Source organism: Poecilia mexicana, unplaced genomic scaffold, assembly GCF_051168715.1.
Source record: "Poecilia mexicana isolate PSO_F unplaced genomic scaffold, ASM5116871v1 scaffold_12, whole genome shotgun sequence".
Classification (NCBI taxonomy): Eukaryota; Metazoa; Chordata; class Actinopteri; order Cyprinodontiformes; family Poeciliidae; genus Poecilia; species Poecilia mexicana.
In genome coordinates this window covers 27315996-27340367 of record NW_028263381.1, presented here as the reverse complement: position 1 = coordinate 27340367, position 24372 = coordinate 27315996, and the positions used below count along the sequence as shown (strand labels likewise).

General features: G+C 37.1%; 2 protein-coding genes across 3 annotated transcripts; one reads left to right on the top strand and one right to left on the bottom strand.

Moving 5' to 3' along the window:
• The first annotated feature begins 536 nt into the window (after nucleotides 1–536).
• Nucleotides 537–10516, top strand: LOC106905347 (uncharacterized). 2 transcript variants are annotated; one of them, XM_088011253.1, is made up of 4 exons: nucleotides 537–596; nucleotides 908–975; nucleotides 4160–5725; nucleotides 8227–10516. In XM_088011253.1, the coding sequence occupies exons 2-4, from the start codon at nucleotides 965–967 to the stop codon at nucleotides 9779–9781; spliced, it is 3132 nt and encodes a 1043-aa protein (XP_087867379.1). In that variant the 5' UTR covers nucleotides 537–596; nucleotides 908–964; the 3' UTR covers nucleotides 9782–10516. The 2 variants fall into 2 exon arrangements, with proteins under 2 accessions (XP_087867379.1, XP_014825623.2); XM_014970137.2 differs by lacking the exon at nucleotides 4160–5725.
• Nucleotides 10517–14291: 3775 nt separating this feature from the next.
• On the bottom strand, nucleotides 14292–24324 carry LOC106905348 (uncharacterized). The gene is made up of 4 exons (XM_088011252.1): nucleotides 24262–24324; nucleotides 23837–23898; nucleotides 19087–20670; nucleotides 14292–16452 (listed from the first exon to the last, which is right to left on the bottom strand). Exons 2-4 carry the CDS (start codon nucleotides 23845–23847, stop codon nucleotides 14898–14900), a joined length of 3150 nt encoding a protein of 1049 aa, XP_087867378.1. The 5' UTR covers nucleotides 23848–23898; nucleotides 24262–24324; the 3' UTR covers nucleotides 14292–14897.
• Nucleotides 24325–24372: the final 48 nt, after the last annotated feature.

Sequence of the window (24372 nt, the reverse complement as noted above, 5' to 3'; positions counted from 1 at the left end):
TCTTGCATTTGCACTTGTGTTTTTTAAGCCTTAATCCACGTACATCTTTACCACAACTGATGTGCTTTAACATCCTTATTATGCATTCTGAGCGAGGTTCAGGCCCCAAAAAGACAAATAATTTACTACCAGAAGAATTAACATTTGATTTTCAACAGGCTTACGCTTAATCTTTGGTATTCAAGTCTACTGTAAACTGTGAATAATAGAGTTAAAATAATATACATTCTTTTCAAAATTTATTAAACAAATTTTAAACAAAAGCTAATAACACAGAAATGTTTCTGTTGTGCTTCTAAATGAATTATCAGGAGTAATTAAATGTAAATGAATCTCCAAGTCTGTCTTCATTAACAAGTTAAAAAGTCTATTATTCTGTTATTTTATGTCCTTTCATTACGTGTCTGGTTGCTGTTTGTTGTGTTTTATCTTCAGGGAATGTTGTTGGTCTCTTCAGCCAAACATTTCCTTTCATGATGAGTTTGTCAGAAACCATGTGATCAGTGTTTTCTCCTCCCCTGGCTGTATAAAAACACGGCACACTGACTCATTTTAGATCTGCCTTCTCCAGGAGCCACTGGGTCATTTACACACAGGTAGGCTGAACTCACATTTTAATTAGGATTAGTTTAGCTATGTGGCATAAGAAACAACAGAAGATTCACACAAATAGCAAGGTTCAGAAAAGTTAGGAAAGTTTGAGGCTACTATTTGGCTTTTTTAATCATCATTTGCCATTTAAAAGTTTCAAATGAGAGTTTAATAATAAAAGAACTCGTGTATTTACTAATAAACACACATTTGTATCAAAATGTTATTTTATTAATGTCTGTAAATAAATGTCTCTAATATATTGCAATTACAGTAGAAATGAATGAGAACAGCAGCTTTTGATTTTTCTTGTTAGACACCAAGTCGTGTTTCCACTTCACTGTTGTGAAGATCTTTGGACAATTTCCTCACAATGGAAAAATCGTGAGTAACACTTAAATCCTCTTAACATCTGAAACCAAATCAAAGTGATGTCATGTAAAATCACAAGTAGATATTTTAACATGTCTATTTGCTGTGGAACATTAACTTTAGTGATTTTGTGACAGAAGCTCTTCTTCAAAGCACAGATCCTTTGGAAAACATGAAAACATTTCTCAGCTGATGTTAAAAATTGTTCACAGAATGTTTTAACCAAAGATAACAAAAAGCACAAAGATGAAAACATGAATAAATAAACCTTGTGAAAGTTTTCACATGACCCAAATAATTGGCTACTAAATTAAGACAGACCATCTCCTTTTGCACTCAGCGGCTCCGCGTCTCAGTTTAGCTGTAATTAAGGTGTTCACTTTGATGATCTCATTAATAATAAAGTGCAGGACGTTCATGAGCACCTGTGAAAAACTGCAGCCCTGAGTCAAGCTGCAGATGTAAACAGCTCCCCTTCTATCCTCTCCAGGCTCATTTCAGTTGTTTTGTGTGTAATTGCACGTTGTCACCACAAGATGGCACAAACAAAACCTGCGCTCTTGAATTTTTCCACAAATTAAAACTTGTTGAAGTCACAAAGTATCACATAAAACAAATGCTTATTTTGTTAAAATTCAAACTTTAGTATTTTGTAATGTAAATTTCTAAATTTATTTAAATTGCACTTTTCAAACAGATGAGTTTAATTTCAAATGGTTTACAGGATTTAACTGACTGGAATAAAAGAAAATATATGTGTGTGTGACTGTGTGTGTGTGTGTGTGTGTAGTTAAACCGAGATTATTACCCTCCTCCATGAAATTTTAAGTTTTTCTGTTAAGTTTTGCTCTTAAGCAGGTCATTGACTTTTCAATACCGCTTTTCCAAACATCGTAGTTTTATTTTGGATGCTTGTCAAAATTATCAACTCTGCTGATGCTAACAGTCAATTGTGTATCCTTTTTTTCTGGGTAAGAGCATGCTGTCATTTATAGTAGTTTGTATGAAGTCTTTACTGCCTCTCCTGAGGAATCCCAGCCCATTCTTCTTTGGCAAATTGGTAACACTTTATTTGAAGCGATGTGCATAAGACTGACAAGATGCTGTCATAAACGTGCAGGAGTCTTCATGGATATTTTTGAGTGTTTTCATGAAATGTCATTCCATAAATAATGACACTCTTAATGCATAGCTGACATTGTTTAAAATATCTTTATTATATTGGCCAAGACAAATCGTCTTTGTCAAACAGCCGTATGCTGTGAAACGCAGATGTGCAATAATGTTTAAGAATCTACAGATTTTACTAACCAACTGACAATAGCAGTAAAAAATATAGCAATGTAACATTACCGTCTATAAAATAGTTTCAAATCAACAACTTTATAAACAAACTTGAAAAAACAGACCAGTTCAAAGACCAGAGACTTGACTGAACTGTCTTTTGCTCAAAGACATGAGCATCATTATTCTTTTGTCATGCTTTAATGAAGCGTCCTCATTGGTGCCATTTCCTTGCAGTCTATGACATCACAGTGCCTGATCTGAAGATCTTTTCCAAGCAGATATCTTAGTTTGCTCTTGTTTGTGCTCTAGCTAACACTAAACAAGCTACCCAAGTAACCGGTGACAGCTGAAACCAATTACACCCAGAAAAAGTTGTAAAATCTTTATGACTTTTTTGATACATACTTGAGTGCAACACAAGTGTACATGTGCTCACCAAATGAACAAGAAGCTTTTCTTATCAAACTTGTGTAACTAGTTCTATTACTAAAATAAACTTTCTAATACTAAAGTGGTGAAGAACTCCTATATCCTTCATAACATGTCTCCAACTCTAGTCCTCAAGATCTAAAGTCCTGCAGGTTTTAGATGCATCCCTGCTGCAAAACAGTTGAATCAAATGATTGAAACCCCTCTTCAGCATGCCACCAACATTAGGAAAGGCCTGGAGATGAGCAATTCATTTGATTCATGAATGTTGGAGTAGGGTTGCATCTAAAACTTGGTGGACCGTAGATCTTGAGAACAAGGGTTAGAGACCCCTGTCCTACAGAGTATCATATCCAAACCTCCATGAAGCTTCAAAATTAAACCATCAGCACAGAATATGCCATCAGAGGAATCATCTTTACTTCTGCTTGTCACCAGTGTGATATGAAACAGAAATTATTCATAGTTAAGATTGAGATTAACTACAAGCATATGCCTCTTGAAGTGTGACACAGCCACTGAGTGTTTTGCCTCATACAGCCAGTGCTGCTGTTGACAGACTGCTGTACTCGAGAAGAAACTCGAGGTTAAAAAAAGCTCTTTCCAGTGCACAGGAACTGATGCTGGCAGTGGATCTCATAAATGCAGTTAATACTTTTAGAAGTGGGAAAGTGTTTTTCTTAAGAGTCACTTTCACAGAGTAATCTGATCTATACCAATCTTAATCAATGGCATCTGTTCTGTGTTTTCATGGCTTCTACTTTACAAATACAACCATAAATTATAAAATATTTTATAGCAGAAAATCTTTGTCAACCACTGAATTGGTATATTTAGCATCAAGTTAATCAGCAAATGTAAAAGTAACATATGTTTCAACTGAAAAAGAGCCACATTTATGTAGGGTACTCAATGTCCTCTAAAGCAAAATCTGCACCAACCATAAATATTTCTATGATTACAATTCAGCCCAAAATCATTCACACCATTAGCAGATTAAGATTCAGTATTATTTTCATTCAACCAGGAACTTTGTTTTCAGAGAAAATGAGACAGGGTTCTTATAAACAACAGTTGAAAAGAAGTGCATTTTGGAAAACAATTCTCTGTTTTTCTTCCACTGAAAGAAATGCATTGAAAAAATTATCCATAATAATATATGGGAAAATCATTGGCATTACAGTAGTAAAACCATTCCTCCAGCAGTTGAGCAACTCTGCATCTTGCTCCTTGTGATGGTTTATCTTTGTGTTGAGTTTCAAGTCCTTTATTATGGAAGGCCACACCAAACTTTATCTTACTCCATATTCAGGTCAGGACTAGGACTTAACCATTTCAGGACATTATGACTTCCTTTCAGAAAAAACTGTTGGTCAAATTAAAAGATTAAACCTAAATCCGCCAGGGGTATGAATAATTTTGGGCCTATTATCTACATATCTTAAATCTTCAAAGGGTAAATTATGGATTTTTTCTACAGGAATTTCTCCACCAAATACAAGGAGGTCATCTCTAAAAGTCTTCTGATCCAACCAGGATATCCTGCTATCTACCAGCTAAAGCTAAAAAAAGAGGAGCTTGGACCTCTGACAAAAGTAACCTTCGGTAAAAAAAACATCAGCAAGATGAACAAAACCATCTTGCTTGTTGGCGAAACAGGGGCTGGAAAATCAACCCTGATCAACACTATGGTGAACTACGCCATGGGAGTTAAGTGGGAGGATAAAATCTGGTTTCAGATTGTAGAGGAGGACGGGAGGAGTCAGTCTGACAGTCAGACATCAGATGTGATCGTGTACGAGATTTTTGGTTTTGAAGGTAAAACTATGCCGTTCTCCCTCACCATCATCGATACTCCTGGATTTGGAGACACCAGAGGGATTGAAAAGGATGCAATCGTCAGTCACAGATTGTTTGACTTGTTTCGATTAGAAGATGGAGTTCATGAGATTCACGCAGTGGGTTTGGTGATGAAGGCTACAGATAATCGTGTTAATGACAGACTATCATATGTCCTGAACTCAGTGATGTCTCTTTTTGGAAGAAACCTAGAGGACAACATTGTTGCTCTTCTCACTCACTCAGATGGTCAGAGACCCAGAAATGCCATTGAAGCCCTTGAACAAACAAAAATTAAATGTGCCAAAAATGAAAAGAACCAGCCTGTTTACTTCCTGTTTGATAACTGTCAGAATGAAGACCGAACAGAAGAAGAAGATGCAGAATTCCTGCAAATGGCAGACAAAATTTCAGACAAAGGAATGAGAGCACTCACAGAATTCCTGGAAAAAACTGGACCTAAAAGACTGATGACCACTGCTGAAGTTTTGAATGAGCGCATCAGCCTGATAGCCTCTCTCCAAAACCTTCAAGACAGAATCCAGCTGACTGAACAGAAACAGATGGAGATTAATAGAATCCTAGAAGCCATAAGGAAACATTCAGAGGAGATGAGGAGGAATAAAAACTTCACTGTAGAGATTACAGAAGTCTACAAGGTGAAGGAACCTACGAAAGGTAAAAAGTTGATGAGGCTTAGTTTTTTTGAAAAAGCTATGTGCTGCACAGTCTGTGAGGAAAACTGTCACTATCCTGGATGTACTCTTGTTCCGAGTCCACAACACTGTGAGGTCATGAAAAAAGGCCGCTGCACTGTCTGCACTGGGAAGTGTCCTGCATCGGCTCATGTAAGAGAGGCTTGGAGATATGTCAACAAGACCAGAAGAGTTCAGTGGACTCTGAAAGCTATGGAAGAGAAGTATATGAAGAACAAGACAGATTGTGAGAAGAAGTTAAGCCTTTTAAAACACCTGGAAAAGGACATGAAGGCTCTTTCAACAGAGAAGTCCCAACTTGTTGATGAAGCCTTCAAACATGTTGTCAGACTGGAGCAGATCGCCCTGGAGGTTAATTCAGTTTCTACATTTTTGTACTTGGACTTTCTGATTGAGAAGCTGGAAGAAAAAGGAGATAGAGCGAAGGTGCAGAAACTAGAGGAGATGAAGAGCAGACAGGATGAAGGAACTAAGTTAGCACTGCAGTATGTGTGGGGTAAAGTAACAGACACAAAGTAATGAACATAAGATTAACACTAAGACACCTCGCACATCAATACACAACTCTGGTCAAAATAAACATGAAGGCTGCTGTAGCTGTATTTGGTCAATTTTCATCTGAAGTGAAAAACATCAAGATTATTTTAAAATGTATAAAAAAATGTCACTGGTGACAATGATACTTATGAGAATCATTTAACCACAAGCATTAGCAAACACTATAAATGACCAAGCTTTAACAATGGATTATTTGTTGTATTTATATCTATTTGTCAAAAATGCCCAAATTAGTTAGGTGAACAATGTGGGTTCACTGAAACCAGCATTATGCCAATCCAAATGTATGCTAAGTCTTGATAATTAGCACAATGTGGCATCAGATACATTAGCTCAGGTACCTTTTAAAGGATCTGGGCTTAATAGATGCCAAATAAAGAGTGCTAAATTACAAGTGCAAAAAGACTGCATATGCAGTTAGTGGATGCTGCACACCATCTACAAAGATACTACCCAGCTGATTGCAGATGCAGAAGTAGTGCAGACTACCCTGTTGAAATGAGAATTTTCTGTGTGCTACTGGCAGAATGGCCATGAGAGAAAAATTAACTTGAAAGACATGAAGTTGAAGATATATTTGTAGAAGTAGATAACTGTTGATTGCATTGAAACTATTAAACTTTCAAGCTTGCTAAAGGTATTTGTACTACACTGGGTCTGATCAGGTGAACCAGCTCAGAACTTATTAGAAAGCTTTTAAAAATGAAGCTTTTAAAAGTGTGGGACTCATGGTAATCAGAAAGGGATTGAATTAATTGACATAGGTACTTGTTTCATATATTTATTTTGTGAATAAAACACTTTCATATAAAAATATGAAAACCAAATCTATGAAGAGAATAGTGGTTATGCTGTGTGATGACATCTTTGTTCTTAGCACAGCAGGAAACGCATAAAGTGGTAATGTCTGGAATTACTTATTGCTTGCTTCCATTTATAAACATTGTATTCAATTTTCTTGTTTGTACTACGGACAGCTTTGGCTTGTTAACTGAGAATATTTAAGATGAATTTGTGAAAAATATTTTTCTTTGACTGTGAATAAAGGAATCTGTACCCGATTGTTTGTATTTGTTTCTTACTGGTACACTATTTCAAAGAAAATGCTATATTTACAGAATATTTAATATAGTCTATTCGATCTAAAACACACATGAAATGATAGTTGTTCCAGTAAATCAACACCAACTCCAATCAATAAGATTCAAAATAAAGTCAAACATAAATAATTTAAGGGTTGTTTAGTTTGAAAAGGTGTAAGCTGAAGGTAGTCAGCTTGTATATGATTTTCATTACAAATAAACCAATTCCATTCTTCATCCCTTTAGATTAATAAATATTACCAGAATATGCAGAATTAACAATTAAATTCAAACAGAAGAAAAAAAACAAGGCAGAAACATTAAAAAGTAAATTGTTATAATAAAGATTTAAATTATCAAATATTCAATTCTCTTTGTAGCTTTTTCTCATATAATATGCTGGATATTATGCTCCCAATAGTGCATATGTGGGCAGAAGAGCCATTAAACCACAATAATTGTTTTCACATCCTAGAAGAGAAAAAAATAGAAATAATATTTTTTTAGATTATCTGGAACAATCTCTATTTTAATAGCAAAATAAATGGTTGAGACCAATATATAAATAACTTCATGGTTAAGCTTAGCCTGGTAAAAACCAGCCTCTTTTTTCAAAGCATTACTTTGTTCAGAGGGTCTCAGCTACTGAGGAATTATTGCTTCCTGGAGACGTTGACTCTGTTGAAGTTTTACCCAGTTTGACACTAATTGCAAAGAGATGAGTGCTGATCCAAACTAGGTATTTGTAATGTTGATTCAATATTTAAAAGTGTGTCCAAGATGGCCTGAAAGGCTGCCTTCACTTCCTCCACTAACATTGCTAAAACTACATGCACAGTACAATTCTACAATGTGGCAGAAAATCAACGTCATTGTTCACAACCTGCAATTCTGTTCGCTGATTGGGTCAGTAGGAAGGCAATGGCCAGGTTAGATTAAATATCTTTCTGGAGAGTGATATAAAGTTTGAGGCTGACCAGAAATTTGGATGTGATCAAGACAAAACTATATGCTTGATGTTAAACAAGTGGTAAAAATAGGGGAAGTTATAGTAATAAGGAAGCAGAGTGCAACGTCAGAGGTCTGGATTAATTGGTTTAATCGAGCTCTGACACAATGTCAATGTGGCTATATTCTAATCTGCAGAATACTTTCACAGGCTGGATTTTGTCTCAAACCCTGTACACAATAATACCTCCCTTTAGATTAAATTGCTTTTAAATCAACTTTGCAATATCAGAAACGTAAGTAAGGTAGTTTTATTGTTTAAACTTCAGACATTTAGTTCATTAAGGAAACATGTACAAAAGGTCAAAGGTCCTTTGAGAAAGTCTGTGCTTTTTCTTTTGCAGGATCGAGAATCCCACTCTGACAAAACTGATTTCCACTAGTGACTTAATCTCCTCAGGACATCCAAACATCTATCAGCTGAAAACAGAAACAAAGAAGTTTGGAGCTCTGTCCAAAGTGACTTTTGGTACAAAAGACACTAAGCAGATTAATAAAACCATCTTACTTGTTGGTGAAACAGGGTCAGGAAAATCCTCTTTGGTCAATGTTATTTTCAACCATGTAATGGGAGTTCAGTTTGAGGATGGGGTCTGGTTTCAGATCATAGATAGACAAGAAGGTGAAACACCTGATGTGATCATATATGAGATCTGTAATTCTGAAGGTAAAATTCTGCCCTATTCGATCACCATCATTGATACTCCTGGATATGGAAACACCAAAGGAATCAAGCACGATGACATAGTCATTGACAGGATGCGCAAATTGTTTGAGACAGAAAACGGTGTTCACATACTTCATGCAGTAGGTCTGGTGATGAAGGCAACTGATAACAGACTAAGTGACAGATTGATGTACATCTTTGATTCGGTGATGTCTCTGTTTGGAAACGACATGGAGAAAAACATTGTGGCTCTCATCACTCACTCAAATGGGAGAACACCTAAAAATCCCCTTCAGGCTATTGAAGCTGCAAACCTCAGATGTGCAAAAAATGAAAACAATCAACCAGTTTATTTCTTGTTCAACAACCAGCAGAATGAAGACCGCACAGACGAAGCAGAGTACTGTAAAGTAGCTGATAGGATATCAGAGAAAGGAATGCGCGAGTTTACAGCCTTTGTTGAAAATAGTTCACCTCAAAAGCTGAAAATAACAACTGAAGTGATGAATGAACGCATCAGACTGACAGCCTGCATCCAAAACCTGCTGGAGAGAATCAGACTGACTGAACAGAAGCAGACAGAAATCAAACAGATCCATGAAGGACTGAAGATGCATGAAGAAGAGATGAAGGGAAAAGAGGTCACTATCCATGTCGACGAACCCTATGTTACTAAAGAACCTATCAAAGGTGGACAGAAGTGGCTCATCTTCTATCAAGGAGCTGTGACCTGTCCTGTCTGTAAGGAAAACTGTCACAAAGATGGATGCACCAAGACCTGGCTCCCTGAGTTCTGTGAGGTGATGAGAGGAGGCCGCTGCACCGTTTGTTCCAAAAAGTGTCCTGCATCAGTTCATGTTAAAGAAAAGTGGATATATGTCAACAAAACAAGGAGAGTTCAGAAGATAATGCCAAAGATGAAACATGACTGTGAAAATAAAACAAAGTTTGAGAACCAGAAACATCTTCTGGAAAACAATGAAAAGGAAATGCAGCAACTTTTGGAAGAGAAATTCAAACTTGTGGATGAGGCCTACCAACATGTCATCAGACTGGAGCAGATTGCTCTCAAAGTTGATTCAGTGTCCATTAATGTCCACTTGGACCTCCTGATTGAGAAGACAAAAGAAAAGGGAGACACAAGGAAAGTCCAGAAACTGGAGGAAATTAAGAGAAAAGTGGATGAAGGAACCAAAGCAGCACTAAGATACAAAAATGCTTCTCAAGTATAGTTTATGATGAGAAATAAATCAGTGAAAACATTCACTGGAAACATTAAAAAATTTAACACACTCATTCAGAAATGTTCATAATATATTACCTTCAATATGTGGTGGAGGGATTATTTTAAATCAATGTTCAGTATAGTCCAAAAATATATGCCTGTAGGTAAAGTTTAAAGATTGAGATAAAATACAGAATTTTTTAAGTCAGAAGTACATGTTTTTGTTTTTTTGTATTGTTTTTCATATAACATGGATGTAAAATCTGTTAATTGGATTACAGAAATTAAACAAATGTACAAAGTATGCTTAAAAATATATGCTAGCATAGCACTAAGCATATCTAAACAACTTGGTGTTCATACTGAAAATTATCACACTGACTCCCAAAATGTGATACACACACACACACACAACCATACTATACTTACTGAATACATATTTTAAAAACATTAGAAATAATTTGTTACTTCTTTGAATCCAGCTGATTTTGTTTATTGTGGGTTTTTGGAGTCCTTGAATAAAATCTCTGTGTAACAAAACTGTTTAATGTGTCTGAACTAGATTATCACCTAGTCGAATGTGGTCAGGCAAATAGTAACTACCTTGCATACGTATAGATCCTTATTTATAGCTCCTTATCTATACACATTCACCCATTCACACACACATTCAGGTGTCCATTTCAAAGCTATCAATGGTTGATAATTGAGGAATCTCCTGAATGAGCCAACCCAAAGGAAATCCTGATGAAAATATTAGATATGTCTTAAAACTGGACATATATTTACAAAATGCAATGTGAAAGAATTATCAGAAGAAGAAATAAAATCCTCCACATAATGTTAATGAAGAAATTGGCTTTATTGTTCCAGCTTCCTGACAGACGGATATGATGTAGAATATCTAACTGGGCTGCACAGTGGTCAGTTGGTAGCACCTCAGGTTGGAGTCCCAGCCTGCAGCTCGTATGTTCTCTGTGAATGCACGGGTTCTCTCCAAGTCACAGCCACAGTCCAAAAACATCTGTTTTCCTTGTGAATTTGTATGTATGGTTATTTATACTGTCTTTCTCTGTGGTGCCCTGTGATGGACTGGCGACCTTTTCAGGGTGCACCCCACCTCTTGTCCACTGACTGTTGGAGGTAAGCACCAGCAGTCCTGATGAACCTGCCGGTAGTGCAGTGCTTCTCAATTCAAGTCCTCAGGCCCCCCTGCCCTGCATGTTTTAGGTGCTTTCCTTCAACCACACACCTGGATTGAATCTGTGGGTGATTAACAGGCTTTTGCAGGACTTGATGGTCATGCAGTCATTTAAATCAGCTGTTCTGGAATAGAGGCTCATCTAAAACATGCAGAGCAGGGGGGCTGAGGACTGGAAATGAGAAGCACTTCTGTAGTGTTAGATAATGAATGATAAAGGATAAATCTAACTACTAGCTTTAGTGTGTTACTACAAGGCGGTACTAAAACATACCTATAAAGAACAAGACATTACATATTTAAAACTACTGAACACAAAAACAAGAAAATATATCAAAGCTAGGTTTTTATAGTCCCAAGCTTTCAGAAGTGGGATGTCCCAAACCCCTTTGTATCAGCTCTGACAGGTCCTTTCTGAGCACTGTGTCATGATCCGTGTTTTTCTGTATAGTTATTTTGAGATTTTCTGTGTTTAGTCCTGTTCCCCTGAGTCTCTGTATTGTCCTGTTAGCCCTTGATTGTTCCCAGGTGTGTCTTCTTTCCTTGATTACCCCGCGTGTATTCATATCCACCTGTTGTCTCTGTCTCTTGTCGGGTCCTTGTCTAATGTTGTTGTTTGTTGTATGTCTTCCACCTAGCTCTCCAGTCGTACTGTATGAAGTCCTGGTTAGCCTTAGCTCCCGCATTCAGTCACCAAGTTGTCAGTTGCTACCGGTTATTAGCTGTGTGCTATTGTTCCTGCCGTGCTGCCAGACTGGACTGTTTAGAGCAACATTCATCATTAAATTCATCATCACCATAACCTGGGTCTCAGTGTTTATCCTCACCGCTTTATGACACTGAGTTTCTGTTGATCATAAGAAATTAAATATTTTTGTTTGGAGGTTTAAGAGCAAACACTGTGACAGGCTGATGACCTGTCCAGGGTGACCCCGCCTCTCACCCAGAACGATAGCTGGAGAGGCACCAGCAACCCTCCCAAACCCACGAGGGACAAGGGTGTTAGAAAATGGATGGATGGATGGTTTAAGAGCAAACACATGGATAGCAAGAACACATAAGTGCCATATTTAAACAAGTCATTGCATGAAGTATTTTTAGATTTTGTTTTATCCTTTAAACTATTAAAGTTAAAATCCACTTTACAACTGAATAACTGACATTTCTCAAAAGCAATGTGTTTGTCTTGGATGGAAGCAGACAAAATTTGTTGGAGGCTTGGTTTTGGGCCTTGGGTGGGGCGGTGTCATTCCTACAGTCATCCACTAGAGGGAGTCCTGGAGCTGCTGTTCACTGGAGGGCAGATCTGCTGATCGGATGCACCTGCTATCTATCAGGCTCATCTACCAGACAATATAAAGAGGAGCAACTTCCAAAAAATTTTGAAGATTGACCTAAAAATCATCATAACAAGAATATTCAAAAATTCTACTCTTGTTAAATATGTAAATGAGATTAAAAATCCTGACTGGACATTAGGGGAATTTCAGATATTTGATGAATAATATTCTGAACAAACATGGGCCTGGAAAGAAGTTATCAGTGTGTGAATTCCACATACCATAGTCATATGATGACTGACAAAGACAAACCTCCAGGATCCTGTTTATAAAGCAGGGTGAACAAGTTCTGAGTAGAAGATTTATACTCTGAATAAACCTACCCAGCTCTGTTACACTCAGGGTTTTCAGTTTCTGAAAAAGAGATATCAACTAGGTAACTCAATTCTGGATCAAGTAACCACTGAATTAAGTGCTTCCTTACAAGTTTCCACCAGAGGGGGCCATAGGACTGGTTCCTGGAGGATGGATCTCCACAGGTATGCCTTTGTGCACGTACAAATCATCAGCAGAATATCAGGACTTGGCTTCCAATTCCTTGTTGCTTGAGTATTGAGCCTTGTGGTAAGTCCCCTGCAGTCTCTTGTGATCTTGCTGACTAATTTGTGAAGCCTTGCTGATTCCCTGTTTTTTCAGGAGCCATCCCTGCTGGCTTCCCTTGATTATCTCCTCATGTGGAAAGCTTCCCTGGGTGAATCTCTGGAACCCTCCACCAGTGAAACACTAACCTTCCAGATATTCTGCTCCACAGCTCGCAACATTCAAGCTCCAGAGACTTGCTTCCTCTGTGCAACCTGTCCCAATAAACATCATCATCCTTCAGGCACACTTAACTCATGGTTCTCACCCCAGATTCCCTCACTCGCTCCATTGGCTCTCATCATCTTCAACCCAAGAAATAACTCCACTCCTCTTAGTAAATTTCCCAGTTCAAATCTGATCTTGGCCAAATTCTGTATACAGATTTTACAAGTGACTTATCATCAGTGCTAAGCAAAGCGGTCATCTCAGTGTTTCATGACACTACAGTATATGACTTAATGAATATACTTTATTAATCCCCAGGGGAAAATTCACAGCAAAGTCTATCAGTGAAATTAAAACTGACTTTGAATAAAAGCTTGAATGTATATCTCACTGTACATTTAAGCTCCCAAAGTGAAGATTTTGCTTGAGAAATGTTACTAACATTTAAATATTTCTAAAACAATGACAATTGTAATTGGCACAAATGATTTTCTAAAAGCCAAACCTTAATTAGATTTCCACATAAAGGATATATCTTTTTAACAAATAGAGGAGGTGAGGGTCTGTGGAATACAGTAGACTTTCCTAGAATAAACATCCTGCAAGTGGTCTCTAACAGGGGTAGTAGTTTGTTATTAAAGGATATTCAGAATATGTAACTACATAAACAGCCTCATGTCATTCAAACTCTATTGTTTCAGTTTAATTATTGCTTTGTTGTTTGGTCCAATACATCATTTTATATCTTCCTCTATGCTTAATTGTCTGCGACTGTAAGCTGTCAGACAACATTTGTGATGCCCTCAGGCTGCCAGAGTTCCAGCGACAGCTGGATCTGAAGGACAATGAGCTGGGGTCGTCAGGAGAGGAGCTGTGTCAAAGTTGTGCACAAATAACAGTTTGGTGAGTAAAACCATCTAAAGATGGCTTTAATGGCAACTCATTTCCACCAAAAACAACAGAATTTCTCAGCAGTGATCTGTTGAAATGGACAATTATTGTTAAACACTGCTTGACAATTTACAGAGAGGACCCTGAGATGTTTATTACTCAGCATCTGAATCCAGCAAGAGTAAAAAAAATGACTGATTTTCAAGAACAATAATGGATCAGTGAGATTTTTGTTCATGATTTTTACTGTTAATTGAGCCAACACCAAAGTCCTAGCTGAAGGCAATGCTGTTATCTCCTCTTTAACAGGGACCAAGAAGAAGTGCTCCACCAGTTAGTCAAGATGTTTGTTTGACATTTATTCATCTAGTTTGGTCAACAACTCATGTTCAGGCGTAGAGTCAAGAAAAACATAAACACAAATACCTATTTACTATAGCAACAGTAAATAATGAACATGAGCTAAAATCAGGCAATAAACAAGTACTGAAAAACAAAAAAATGACAGGTCATATGAGAAATATGATTTAAAAACAAAATATTTCTCTGAGATTTTGAGTGAATTTTGCTCCTGACATTAATTTTATTGCGTAATGTGTGTGTGTGTGTTTGTCTGTATGTGTGTGTGAGATGAAGCTACTAAGTGAATGGAAGTCAATACAAAGTCCTAACCTGGGCAGAAATACAAACTTGTGTGAGAGTTAAGATCTCTTAATCAAAATGTCAAAAAATAAAATAGAATACATGAAATATACTTTTGAAAAACTAAACTAGTATTTTCATCTCAATTTTTTATTTACGGTACATTTATTACTTATATTACCATATCACTGCATATATATGCAGTAGTGTATTAAGAAACATTTCTGAGTAAGTGTTAAACTTTTTAATGTTTACAGTGAAGATATCTGATTCTATTTCTGGGATTTATTTCTCATCATAAACTATGTCAGAGAAACTCGTTTGTATCTTAGTGCTGCTTTGGTTCCTTCGTCCATTTTTCTCTTAATTTCCTCCAGTTTCTGGACTTTCTTTGTGTCTCCCTTTTCTTTTGTCTTCTCAATCAGGAGGTCCAAGTGGACATTAATGGACCCTGAATCAACTTTGAGAGCAATCTGCTCCATTCTGATGACATGTTGGTAGGCCTCATCCACCAGTCCAGATTTGACTTTTGAAAGTTGCTCCATTTCCTTTTCAAGGTTCTCCAGAGAACGTGTTTGGTTCTCAAACTTTGTTTTATTTTCACAGTCATGTTTCATCTTTGGCATTATCTTCTGAACTCTCCTTGTTTTGTTGACATATATCCACTTTTCTTTAACATGAACTGATGCAGGACACTTTTTGGAACAAACGGTGCAGCGGCCTCCTCTCATCACCTCACAGAACTCAGGGAGCCAGGTCTTGGTGCATCCATCTTTGTGACAGTTTTCCTTACAGACAGGACAGGTCACAGCTCCTTGATAGAAGATGAGCCACTTCTGTCCACCTTTGATAGGTTCTTTAGTAACATAGGGTTCGTCGACATGGATAGTGACCTCTTTTCCCTTCATCTCTTCTTCATGCATCTTCAGTCCTTCATGGATCTGTTTGATTTCTGTCTGCTTCTGTTCAGTCAGTCTGATTCTCTCCAGCAGGTTTTGGATGCAGGCTGTCAGTCTGATGCGTTCATTCATCACTTCAGTTGTTATTTTCAGCTTTTGAGGTGAACTATTTTCAACAAAGGCTGTAAACTCGCGCATTCCTTTCTCTGATATCCTATCAGCTACTTTACAGTACTCTGCTTCGTCTGTGCGGTCTTCATTCTGCTGGTTGTTGAACAAGAAATAAACTGGTTGATTGTTTTCATTTTTTGCACATCTGAGGTTTGCAGCTTCAATAGCCTGAAGGGGATTTTTAGGTGTTCTCCCATTTGAGTGAGTGATGAGAGCCACAATGTTTTTCTCCATGTCGTTTCCAAACAGAGACATCACCGAATCAAAGATGTACATCAATCTGTCACTTAGTCTGTTATCAGTTGCCTTCATCACCAGACCTACTGCATGAAGTATGTGAACACCGTTTTCTGTCTCAAACAATTTGCGCATCCTGTCAATGACTATGTCATCGTGCTTGATTCCTTTGGTGTTTCCATATCCAGGAGTATCAATGATGGTGATCGAATAGGGCAGAATTTTACCTTCAGAATTACAGATCTCATATATGATCACATCAGGTGTTTCACCTTCTTGTCTATCTATGATCTGAAACCAGACCCCATCCTCAAACTGAACTCCCATTACATGGTTGAAAATAACATTGACCAAAGAGGATTTTCCTGACCCTGTTTCACCAACAAGTAAGATGGTTTTATTAATCTGCTTAGTGTCTTTTGTACCAAAAGTCACTTTGGACAGAGCTCCAAACTTCTTTGTTTCTGTTTTCAGCTGATAGATGTTTGGATGTCCTGAGGAGATTAAGTCACTAGTGGAAATCAGTTTTGTCAGAGTGGGATTCTCGATCCTGCAAAAGAAAAAGCACAGACTTGCTCAAAGGACCTTTGATCTTTGGTACATATAGGTAAAGTATTTCTGATAGAGTTTAATGGGAGATATTGTTTACCGTGTCAGAGACAAAATCCAAACAATTCAAAGGCTATTCAGGAGTACTTAAAATGTTAGTCTTGACCATCTTCTTTGCTAATACACTACAGGGAACATGTCAGTTCAGCTAAACAAATGCATTCCTATTATTTTCTTCTAAAATGTGAAATGTTTTGTCCTTGTTATTTAATAATTTCTCTGTCCACCCATGTACCAACTGGTTTCTCAAGATTAAAGCATTTTGTTCTGTATGCTATAACTATAACTACCTTGATGTAATGTAACCCTAAGAAAGCAATGCCCATTATCCAATGAAGATTCCTTTATTCAAAGCCAAAGAAAGACAAGTTCACTTTAACAAGCCAAAGTCAATTGTACAACCAAGAAAATTGATTACAATAATTTTCTATCATTTTAACACCTTTTAAACTGTAGAGAACCACGTTTTAAAGCATTTAACAAGTTCTGACTTTGTTTGTCTGATTGGACCCAATGCTGTACAAATATCTTACCCAGAGGTCGCGCTAGACTTTTTTGTTATCTGTCATCTTGACTGACAAAATTAAAAACAATCGGTCATGTACTATTTTTACCCATCAAATTATAATCATATTAACATCAGCTACATAGCCACATTTTTAAGCGATTTAGTTAATATTCACGGAGGTGAACCGTGAATCCAGATCCCATCACACATAAAGCAGATAAATGTATCTAAATTTTTCTCCGTGAGAAAAACCACTGACTATGGCCCCAACAAGTTTTAATAAATTAAGCGACTCCACTTAAACTACAGGCACTTCACCTGCTGGGGTCTGAACGCACAGCCTAACAAATTCCTCCTGGTCGCATCTGCAGATAAATCTGTGCTAGTTCATCGGTCAGTTGGATCTGTCTGATCCAAACCGATCAATTGAACTCTGCACGTTTTTTTACCCTGTGGGGTCTGGGCGTGCGCTTTTACGAGGATTTTTTGCATGGTTTCACTTCTCCAAAAAGGACAAATGTTACATCTTCTGCGCTCCTCCAGAACACCATTCTGCATGGGTGGGGGAGGATAATATGCACCCAAAAGGCTCCATTTCTTAAAACCGCAGAATGAGTTGAGTCTAATTTTTCGCAGTGGCAGAGCCGCGTCTGCATTGATTGTGCAGGGAACTGCACATGTTACGGTCTAATTAACTTCTGGACCGTTATTTCCTTAAGATAAACCGCAGGCTATTCCATTTAGACTATAAATAGATTAACACAACATTGAAAACTCTTTATTGTTCTCTGGTCTGGAATGGAGACTGGAATTAAAGGTGTCATTTCTACCAAAGGTTTGTAATGCGCTTCTGAACCAGACGCTCCAAAGCGTCCTGTCCATAATTCTTGAACACGCTGTCAGCTCCCGGTCAGAAAGACGCATTTAGTTCAGAGCCCATGAGATGATATTCAGAAAGGATGTTTTATTAATTGATTTTAGTTGCCTCAGCGATGAACTCTTTGCGGAAAGTCTATAATGTCTGCACACGTGCTCCAGTCAAAGGTGTTAATTATAAGCTGTCAAATGACAGAGCTTCACATTTTCCAGTCGTTTAAAAAATAACCAGTCAAATGAGGAAAATATTCAACCTCTGATTTTAACCAACCTTCACAGCTCAATGTTTTAATGCATTCAACAGTTCTATATTCCATTAAATAACACATCAGATCTTTTCATATTGATTTTTTTTTTACTGTAATCCATTAAGTCTAGGTATTCCAAGGGGAAAAGCTACTAGAAAATACATTAAGTAATTAAAATTTGTATATTTACAGAAATAAAGTAGGTTCACTTTATGTGTTAAGGAAACAATTTCCTTATGTTGTAAAAACTCAACTTACACTTTTTAGGTGTAATCATTTATTGTCCATCTGGAAAGTATTGCAAGCTCTTCACTTTTTCCACGTTGTTACACCATTTTTTCAAAATATTAGTTTATTTATTCAAAATTCTACACAAATGCCCCATCAATAGAATTTTGATATTTTTTTAATGTTTTAGTGGCTCTAGTGGCCTTTATTTGATAGTTGACAGGAAAGAGGATAATGAGAGAAGGGGAAGACATGCGGCAAAGGTCACCAGGCCAGGAATTGAACCTACAACGGCCATGTCAAGAACCAAGGCTTCCACAGGCAGGTTGTGCTTAACCGCTGCACCACCAAAGCACACCCCTGAATTTGGACATTTTTTAAGTGTTGTAAATGTATTCATATTAGAAAACCAAGGAATCACATTTACATAAGTATTCACAGCTTTTGGTGAACACAAAGTGTATTGAATACTTTCTGTATACACTGTACAATACTTATGAACTGCTACATATGGAGGGTTTGATAGTATTATTTGAATTATTGTTAAGCAATTTATAATAGTATCTCTACCTCCAAATGTATTTTTGCACATTTCAAAATTATTCTCTAAACATTAGAAGAATAAATACAGCTACAGCAGCCTTCACGTTTATTTTGACCAGAGTTGTGTATTGATGTGGGAAGTGTCTTAGTGTTTCTCTCTTATGTTCATTACTTTGTGTCTGTTACTTTACCCCACACATACTGCAGTGCTAACTTAGTTCCTTCATCCTGTCTGCTCTTCATCTCCTCTAGTTTCTGCACCTTCGCTCTATCTCCTTTTTCTTCCAGCTTCTCAATCAGAAAGTCCAAGTACAAAAATGTAGAAACTGAATTAACCTTCAGGGCGATCTGCTCCAGTCTGACAACATGTTTGAAGGCTTCATCAACAAGTTGGGACTTCTCTGTTGAAAGAGCCTTCATGTCCTTTTCCAGGTGTTTTAAAAGGCTTAACTTCTTCTCACAATCTGTCTTGTTCTTCATATACTTCTCTTCCATAGCTTTCAGAGTCCACTGAACTCTTCTGGTCTTGTTGACATATCTCCAGGCCTCTCTTACATGAGCCGATGCAGGACACTTCCCAGTGCAGACAGTGCAGCATCCTTCTTGAATGACCTCGCAGTAGGATGGACTCAGAGCCAGAGTACATCCAGGATAGTGACAGTTTTCCTCACAGATTGTGCAGCACATAGCTTTTTCAAAAAAACTAAGCATAAATAGCTTTCTACTTTTAGTAGGTTCCTTCACCTTGTAGACCCCCACAATCTCTACAGTGAAGTTTTCATTCCTCCTCATCTCCTCTGAATGTTTCTCTAGCGCCTCTTGGATTGCATTGATTTCCATCTGTTTCTGTTCAGTCAGCTGGATTCTGTCTTGAAGGTTTTGGAGAGAGGCTATCAGGCTGATGCGCTCATTCAAAACTTCAGCAGTGGTCATCAATCTTTTAGGTCCAGTTTTTTCCAGGAATTCTGTGAGTGCTCTCATTCCTTTGTCTGAAATTTTGTCTGCCACTTGCAGGAATTCTGCATCTTCTGTTCGGTCTTCATTCTGACAGTTATCAAACAGAAAGTAAACAGGCTGGTTCTTTTCATTTTTGGCACATTTAATTTTTGTTTGTTCAAGGGCTTCAGTGGCATTTCTGGGTCTCTGACCATCTGAGTGAGTGAGAAGAGCAACAATGTTGTCCTCTAGGTTTCTTCCAAAAAGAGACATCACTGAGTTCAGGACATATGATAGTCTGTCATTAACACGATTATCTGTAGCCTTCATCACCAAACCCACTGCGTGAATCTCATGAACTCCATCTTCTAATCGAAACAAGTCAAACAATCTGTGACTGACGATTGCATCCTTTTCAATCCCTCTGGTGTCTCCAAATCCAGGAGTATCGATGATGGTGAGGGAGAACGGCATAGTTTTACCTTCAAAACCAAAAACCTCGTACACGATCACATCTGATGTCTGACTGTCAGACTGACTCCTCCCGTCCTCCTCTACAATCTGAAACCAGATTTTATCCTCCCACTTAACTCCCATGGCGTAGTTCACCATAGTGTTGATCAGGGTTGATTTTCCAGCCCCTGTTTCTCCAACAAGCAAGATGGTTTTGTTTATCTTGCTGATGTTTTTTTTACCAAGAGTGATTCGTGTCAGGGGTCCGAGCTTTGTTTTTTCTAGGTTTAGCTGGTAGACAGCAGGAGATCCTGAATATATCTGATGACTTTTAGAGATGATGTTCTTGTATTCGTGAGAGACATTCCTGCAGAAAAAATCCATAATTTACCCTTTAAAGATTTAAGATGTGTAGATATTGGGGGGTGTTTTCATGCAGAAATAATCTGGTAGGCCCAAAATTGTTCATACCCCTGGCAGATTTAGGTTTGAAGTAACCTTTTAATTTGACCAACAGGTTTCTTCTGATTAGAAGTCATAATAATCAGGAGTGGTCTAGTCATATTCCTAACCTGAATATAAACTGTCAGAATATTATAGGAAACATGCAGCAAATTGCTTCACTGTTAAAAGGGTTTGACTGCCATAATGCCAATAAGGATATTTCCATTTATTATTTAGAAGGGCATGGATAACTTGACGTGCATTTATTTTAATAAAACATGACTAAAACATGAGATATTTGTTGTATTCACAGACCCACGACATTTCCTCTCAGAAACAAACTTCTTGGTTGAATGAAAATAATTTAAAATCTAAATCTGCCAAGGCTGTGAATCATTTTTGGTTGAATTCAAATGACAGAAATATTTATTGTGGCCACAGATGTTTTTAAGAGACTAAATAAATTAGGTACCAAAAAGAAATTTGCATCTTTTTTGTTGATTAATTTTATTCAAATCTCCTATTTTATTAATTTCCTCATAACATTTTTTCTGCTTCATAAAAGGTTTTATAATTCTTGATTGCTTGAGGCAAAACACTCGGTAGCTGCATGGCACCTCAGGAGACATGTTCTGTTCTGTATGGCCTAAATGCTTCAATGGCTCTGAGCAAGATCTTCTGTTGGTTTCCTACTTATGTGCTAATTTATAAACTGTTATAAGCTGAAAAGTTCAATAAAGTAGGGCATTTTGGCATTCTTGTTGATACTGGAAGAAATGGCCTAAATGTAACATTTAAGACTATTTTAAATGTGATTGTTCTCAAGGTATCTGCAGACCTACCCACTCCTACCTCAGTACTCTGGATCTTGTGCTGGCATATGGAACTGAATGTAACAGCATTTCCTTTACCGTCTCTTCATTTATTAATATTTGAGATTAATCTATGGTAGATCTTGATGATCGGTTCAATCATAAGACAATGCTGTTACAACAGTTGAAGAATGTGTTCCATTTTAAATTTCCTCAGTATCTCAGAACCACCAGCAGATGGCAGCAGTTTCATTTCTGCTGTTTCACAAGTTGATATTTTTGCTTACAGTTTTACACCCTGGTATGGCACTAAATCAAGAAACCCTTTTGACAAAGATAATTATCCAAAGGTGGATCCACCTAACTGTGACTGATAAAATAAGCCAACTGGTTGACAAGTATGAATGAGCATATAATTAATTTTGTTGCATCTTATACAGCAGCTCAGCTCACATTTATGTTGGCTTCATTATTTTTGTACATAATGAAGCACAAAGTTTTTTGTTCCATAAAAATCTCATCAGATTTGAGTACAAAAAAATCTATTTTTTGGTTCAATTTCTCTTTCAATAAAACACTTAAAATGTAAATATGTGGGTGCTGTGGTGGTGGAGGAGTGAAGCACAACATGGAGACCTTTACCGCATGTCTTCCCTCTCTGTCATTACCCACTTTCCTTTCAGAACTTTCAAATAAAGGCAACTAAAGCCAAAAAACCTTAAAAAATAGAAATATGTGTGGGCGCAGCAATGGCCCAGGGGTAAAGCATGAGACCCAAATACAGAGGCCGTGGTCCTCGCTGAGGCCATCACAGGTTCGAGTCTCAGCCTGTTGACCTTTGCTGCATGTTTCCCTTGCCCTCACAACTTGCATTCCTGTTTGACCACTCTCAAATGAAAGTCACCAAGCTAACTCATCAGAGAGAAAGGCAGGGGACAATCCTGAGCTGACCTGAAGGTAATGGTCTAAACAGTTTGTGTCCAGGATGTGTGGGGTCATCAGAGATGCTAAATGCCCTTTTCCTGACGCTTGACTTGTCCTAGATGGAGGGAAGGTCAGCCCTGATTAGCGTCTCTGCAGACCTTATTGTTTGTTGCAGTCTGGACATGTCTGGTTTTGTGGATGAGCCTAAACCACACAATGTCTTCTGTGCTAATTCAATTACGCTTTAAAATAAAAAACCAAGGAGCTTTACACTGATTTTCTCCTCAAAGTGAAAAACTGATGAAACTCTAATGCCTGAAGTAGCTAAAGTGTATTCTGAACTGAACAGCACATCCCAAATATGACATTATTTATGTTGATTCAATTATGTTGGATGAACAGCTGTTAGCGGTCTGCTTTGTTAAGCTACAAAATTAGTAGTTGGGCTTAATACGACTCAAAATCACAATTTTGGGAACACACTGGCAGACAACATTATCAGCCAGATCCAGTGAAATGAGCAAAAAACATTTGCTATACTATGTTGAAATGAAATAATTTTCAAATTAATGTGGTTTGAGTTTTTTTCACTCATAGTTTCAGTCAATGCATTTATTTGTTTCATGGTGAAACAGCAAACTCAATTAGGTGAGAGGCCATTAGACTATTATTTAAAATATAGGAAAGTCAACCGAGAATTTGCTTTACCCATTTTTGATCATAAAAACAGTTTGCTTAATTTGCAGAATTCCTAAATTAGTTGACCTTACTTTGAGTGTGTTTGCCTTATAGATAAAGAGAATATGCAAAGAACATAATAAAAAGTTATTGAATAAGTTGATCTGTAAAGTTGGCACAAAGGTGGTCAGAAACTAGAAGAATCTGGCTATCTTTATTGCATCAAGATAAGTATTCTGCAGATATTTACATCATCTGACTCCTACTAACACCTGCTGTGGTACTGTCTGAGACTAATGTTGCAAAGTCCAAAATCTAGATCTCATCTGAGACTTTAAAGTTTTACTTATCTGTCTGTTTTAAATTAAAGAGCTTTTCTTTGTTAAGCAGGCTGTGCACATGGTTGGCAAAGCTAGAATTAATTCCCCTTTTGACTAATGGATAAGGTTGTGCACAAAAAGCTACAGGATGAATGTTTTGACCAACATTTTTCTAAATTTACAGAAGTTGAATTTTTCTCTTATTTTTCATATTTTTTTTCTTATTTTCCTTTCACTACACAAAAACAATAAGTTAACATTTGAAATATGCTACAAATTTTAAAACTTTTCCATGATTTGATCAGTTCAAATTTAAACTATTTGTAAAACAATAATAATAAATGTTCCTACTTACATTCTTTGCATGATGATGAAGTTGTGATGTTAACTCCAGTGAGGTTGAAACAGGTTTTGTGACTAACAAAAGACAAATAGCAAAGTTATCATTATTGCTGTTATTGCTCAAATTTTATTTTTATGCTTGAATGTAGTTAATGTCATGTGTTAGGCACATTGTATATAACTTACCAGAACTAATCTCTTAAAAAGTAATTATTGTGCAATATTTAGGAAATAATTATAATTGCGAAGTACAACTGCCATAAGGGGACATCTTTGTTGTATTTTCAACTCATGTAACCCCTAAATTCATGTTCTACTAATTGTTAAACAAGTGTTTAATTTAAGTAATTATTTAAAAATGTGAACATAAAAAGTAAATGTCTCAGTTTATAATCTAACCTTCAAAATTCAGGTTCTAACATTAGGAGGTTTTCCTACCTGTGTAGTCAGTTACACAGCTACTCTTCACAATACTCAATGAGGCTGTCAGGCAGGAAGAGTAAAGAGAAATCAGCATCCAGAGTTTTATACTCTGTAAGAGGGGGAGGA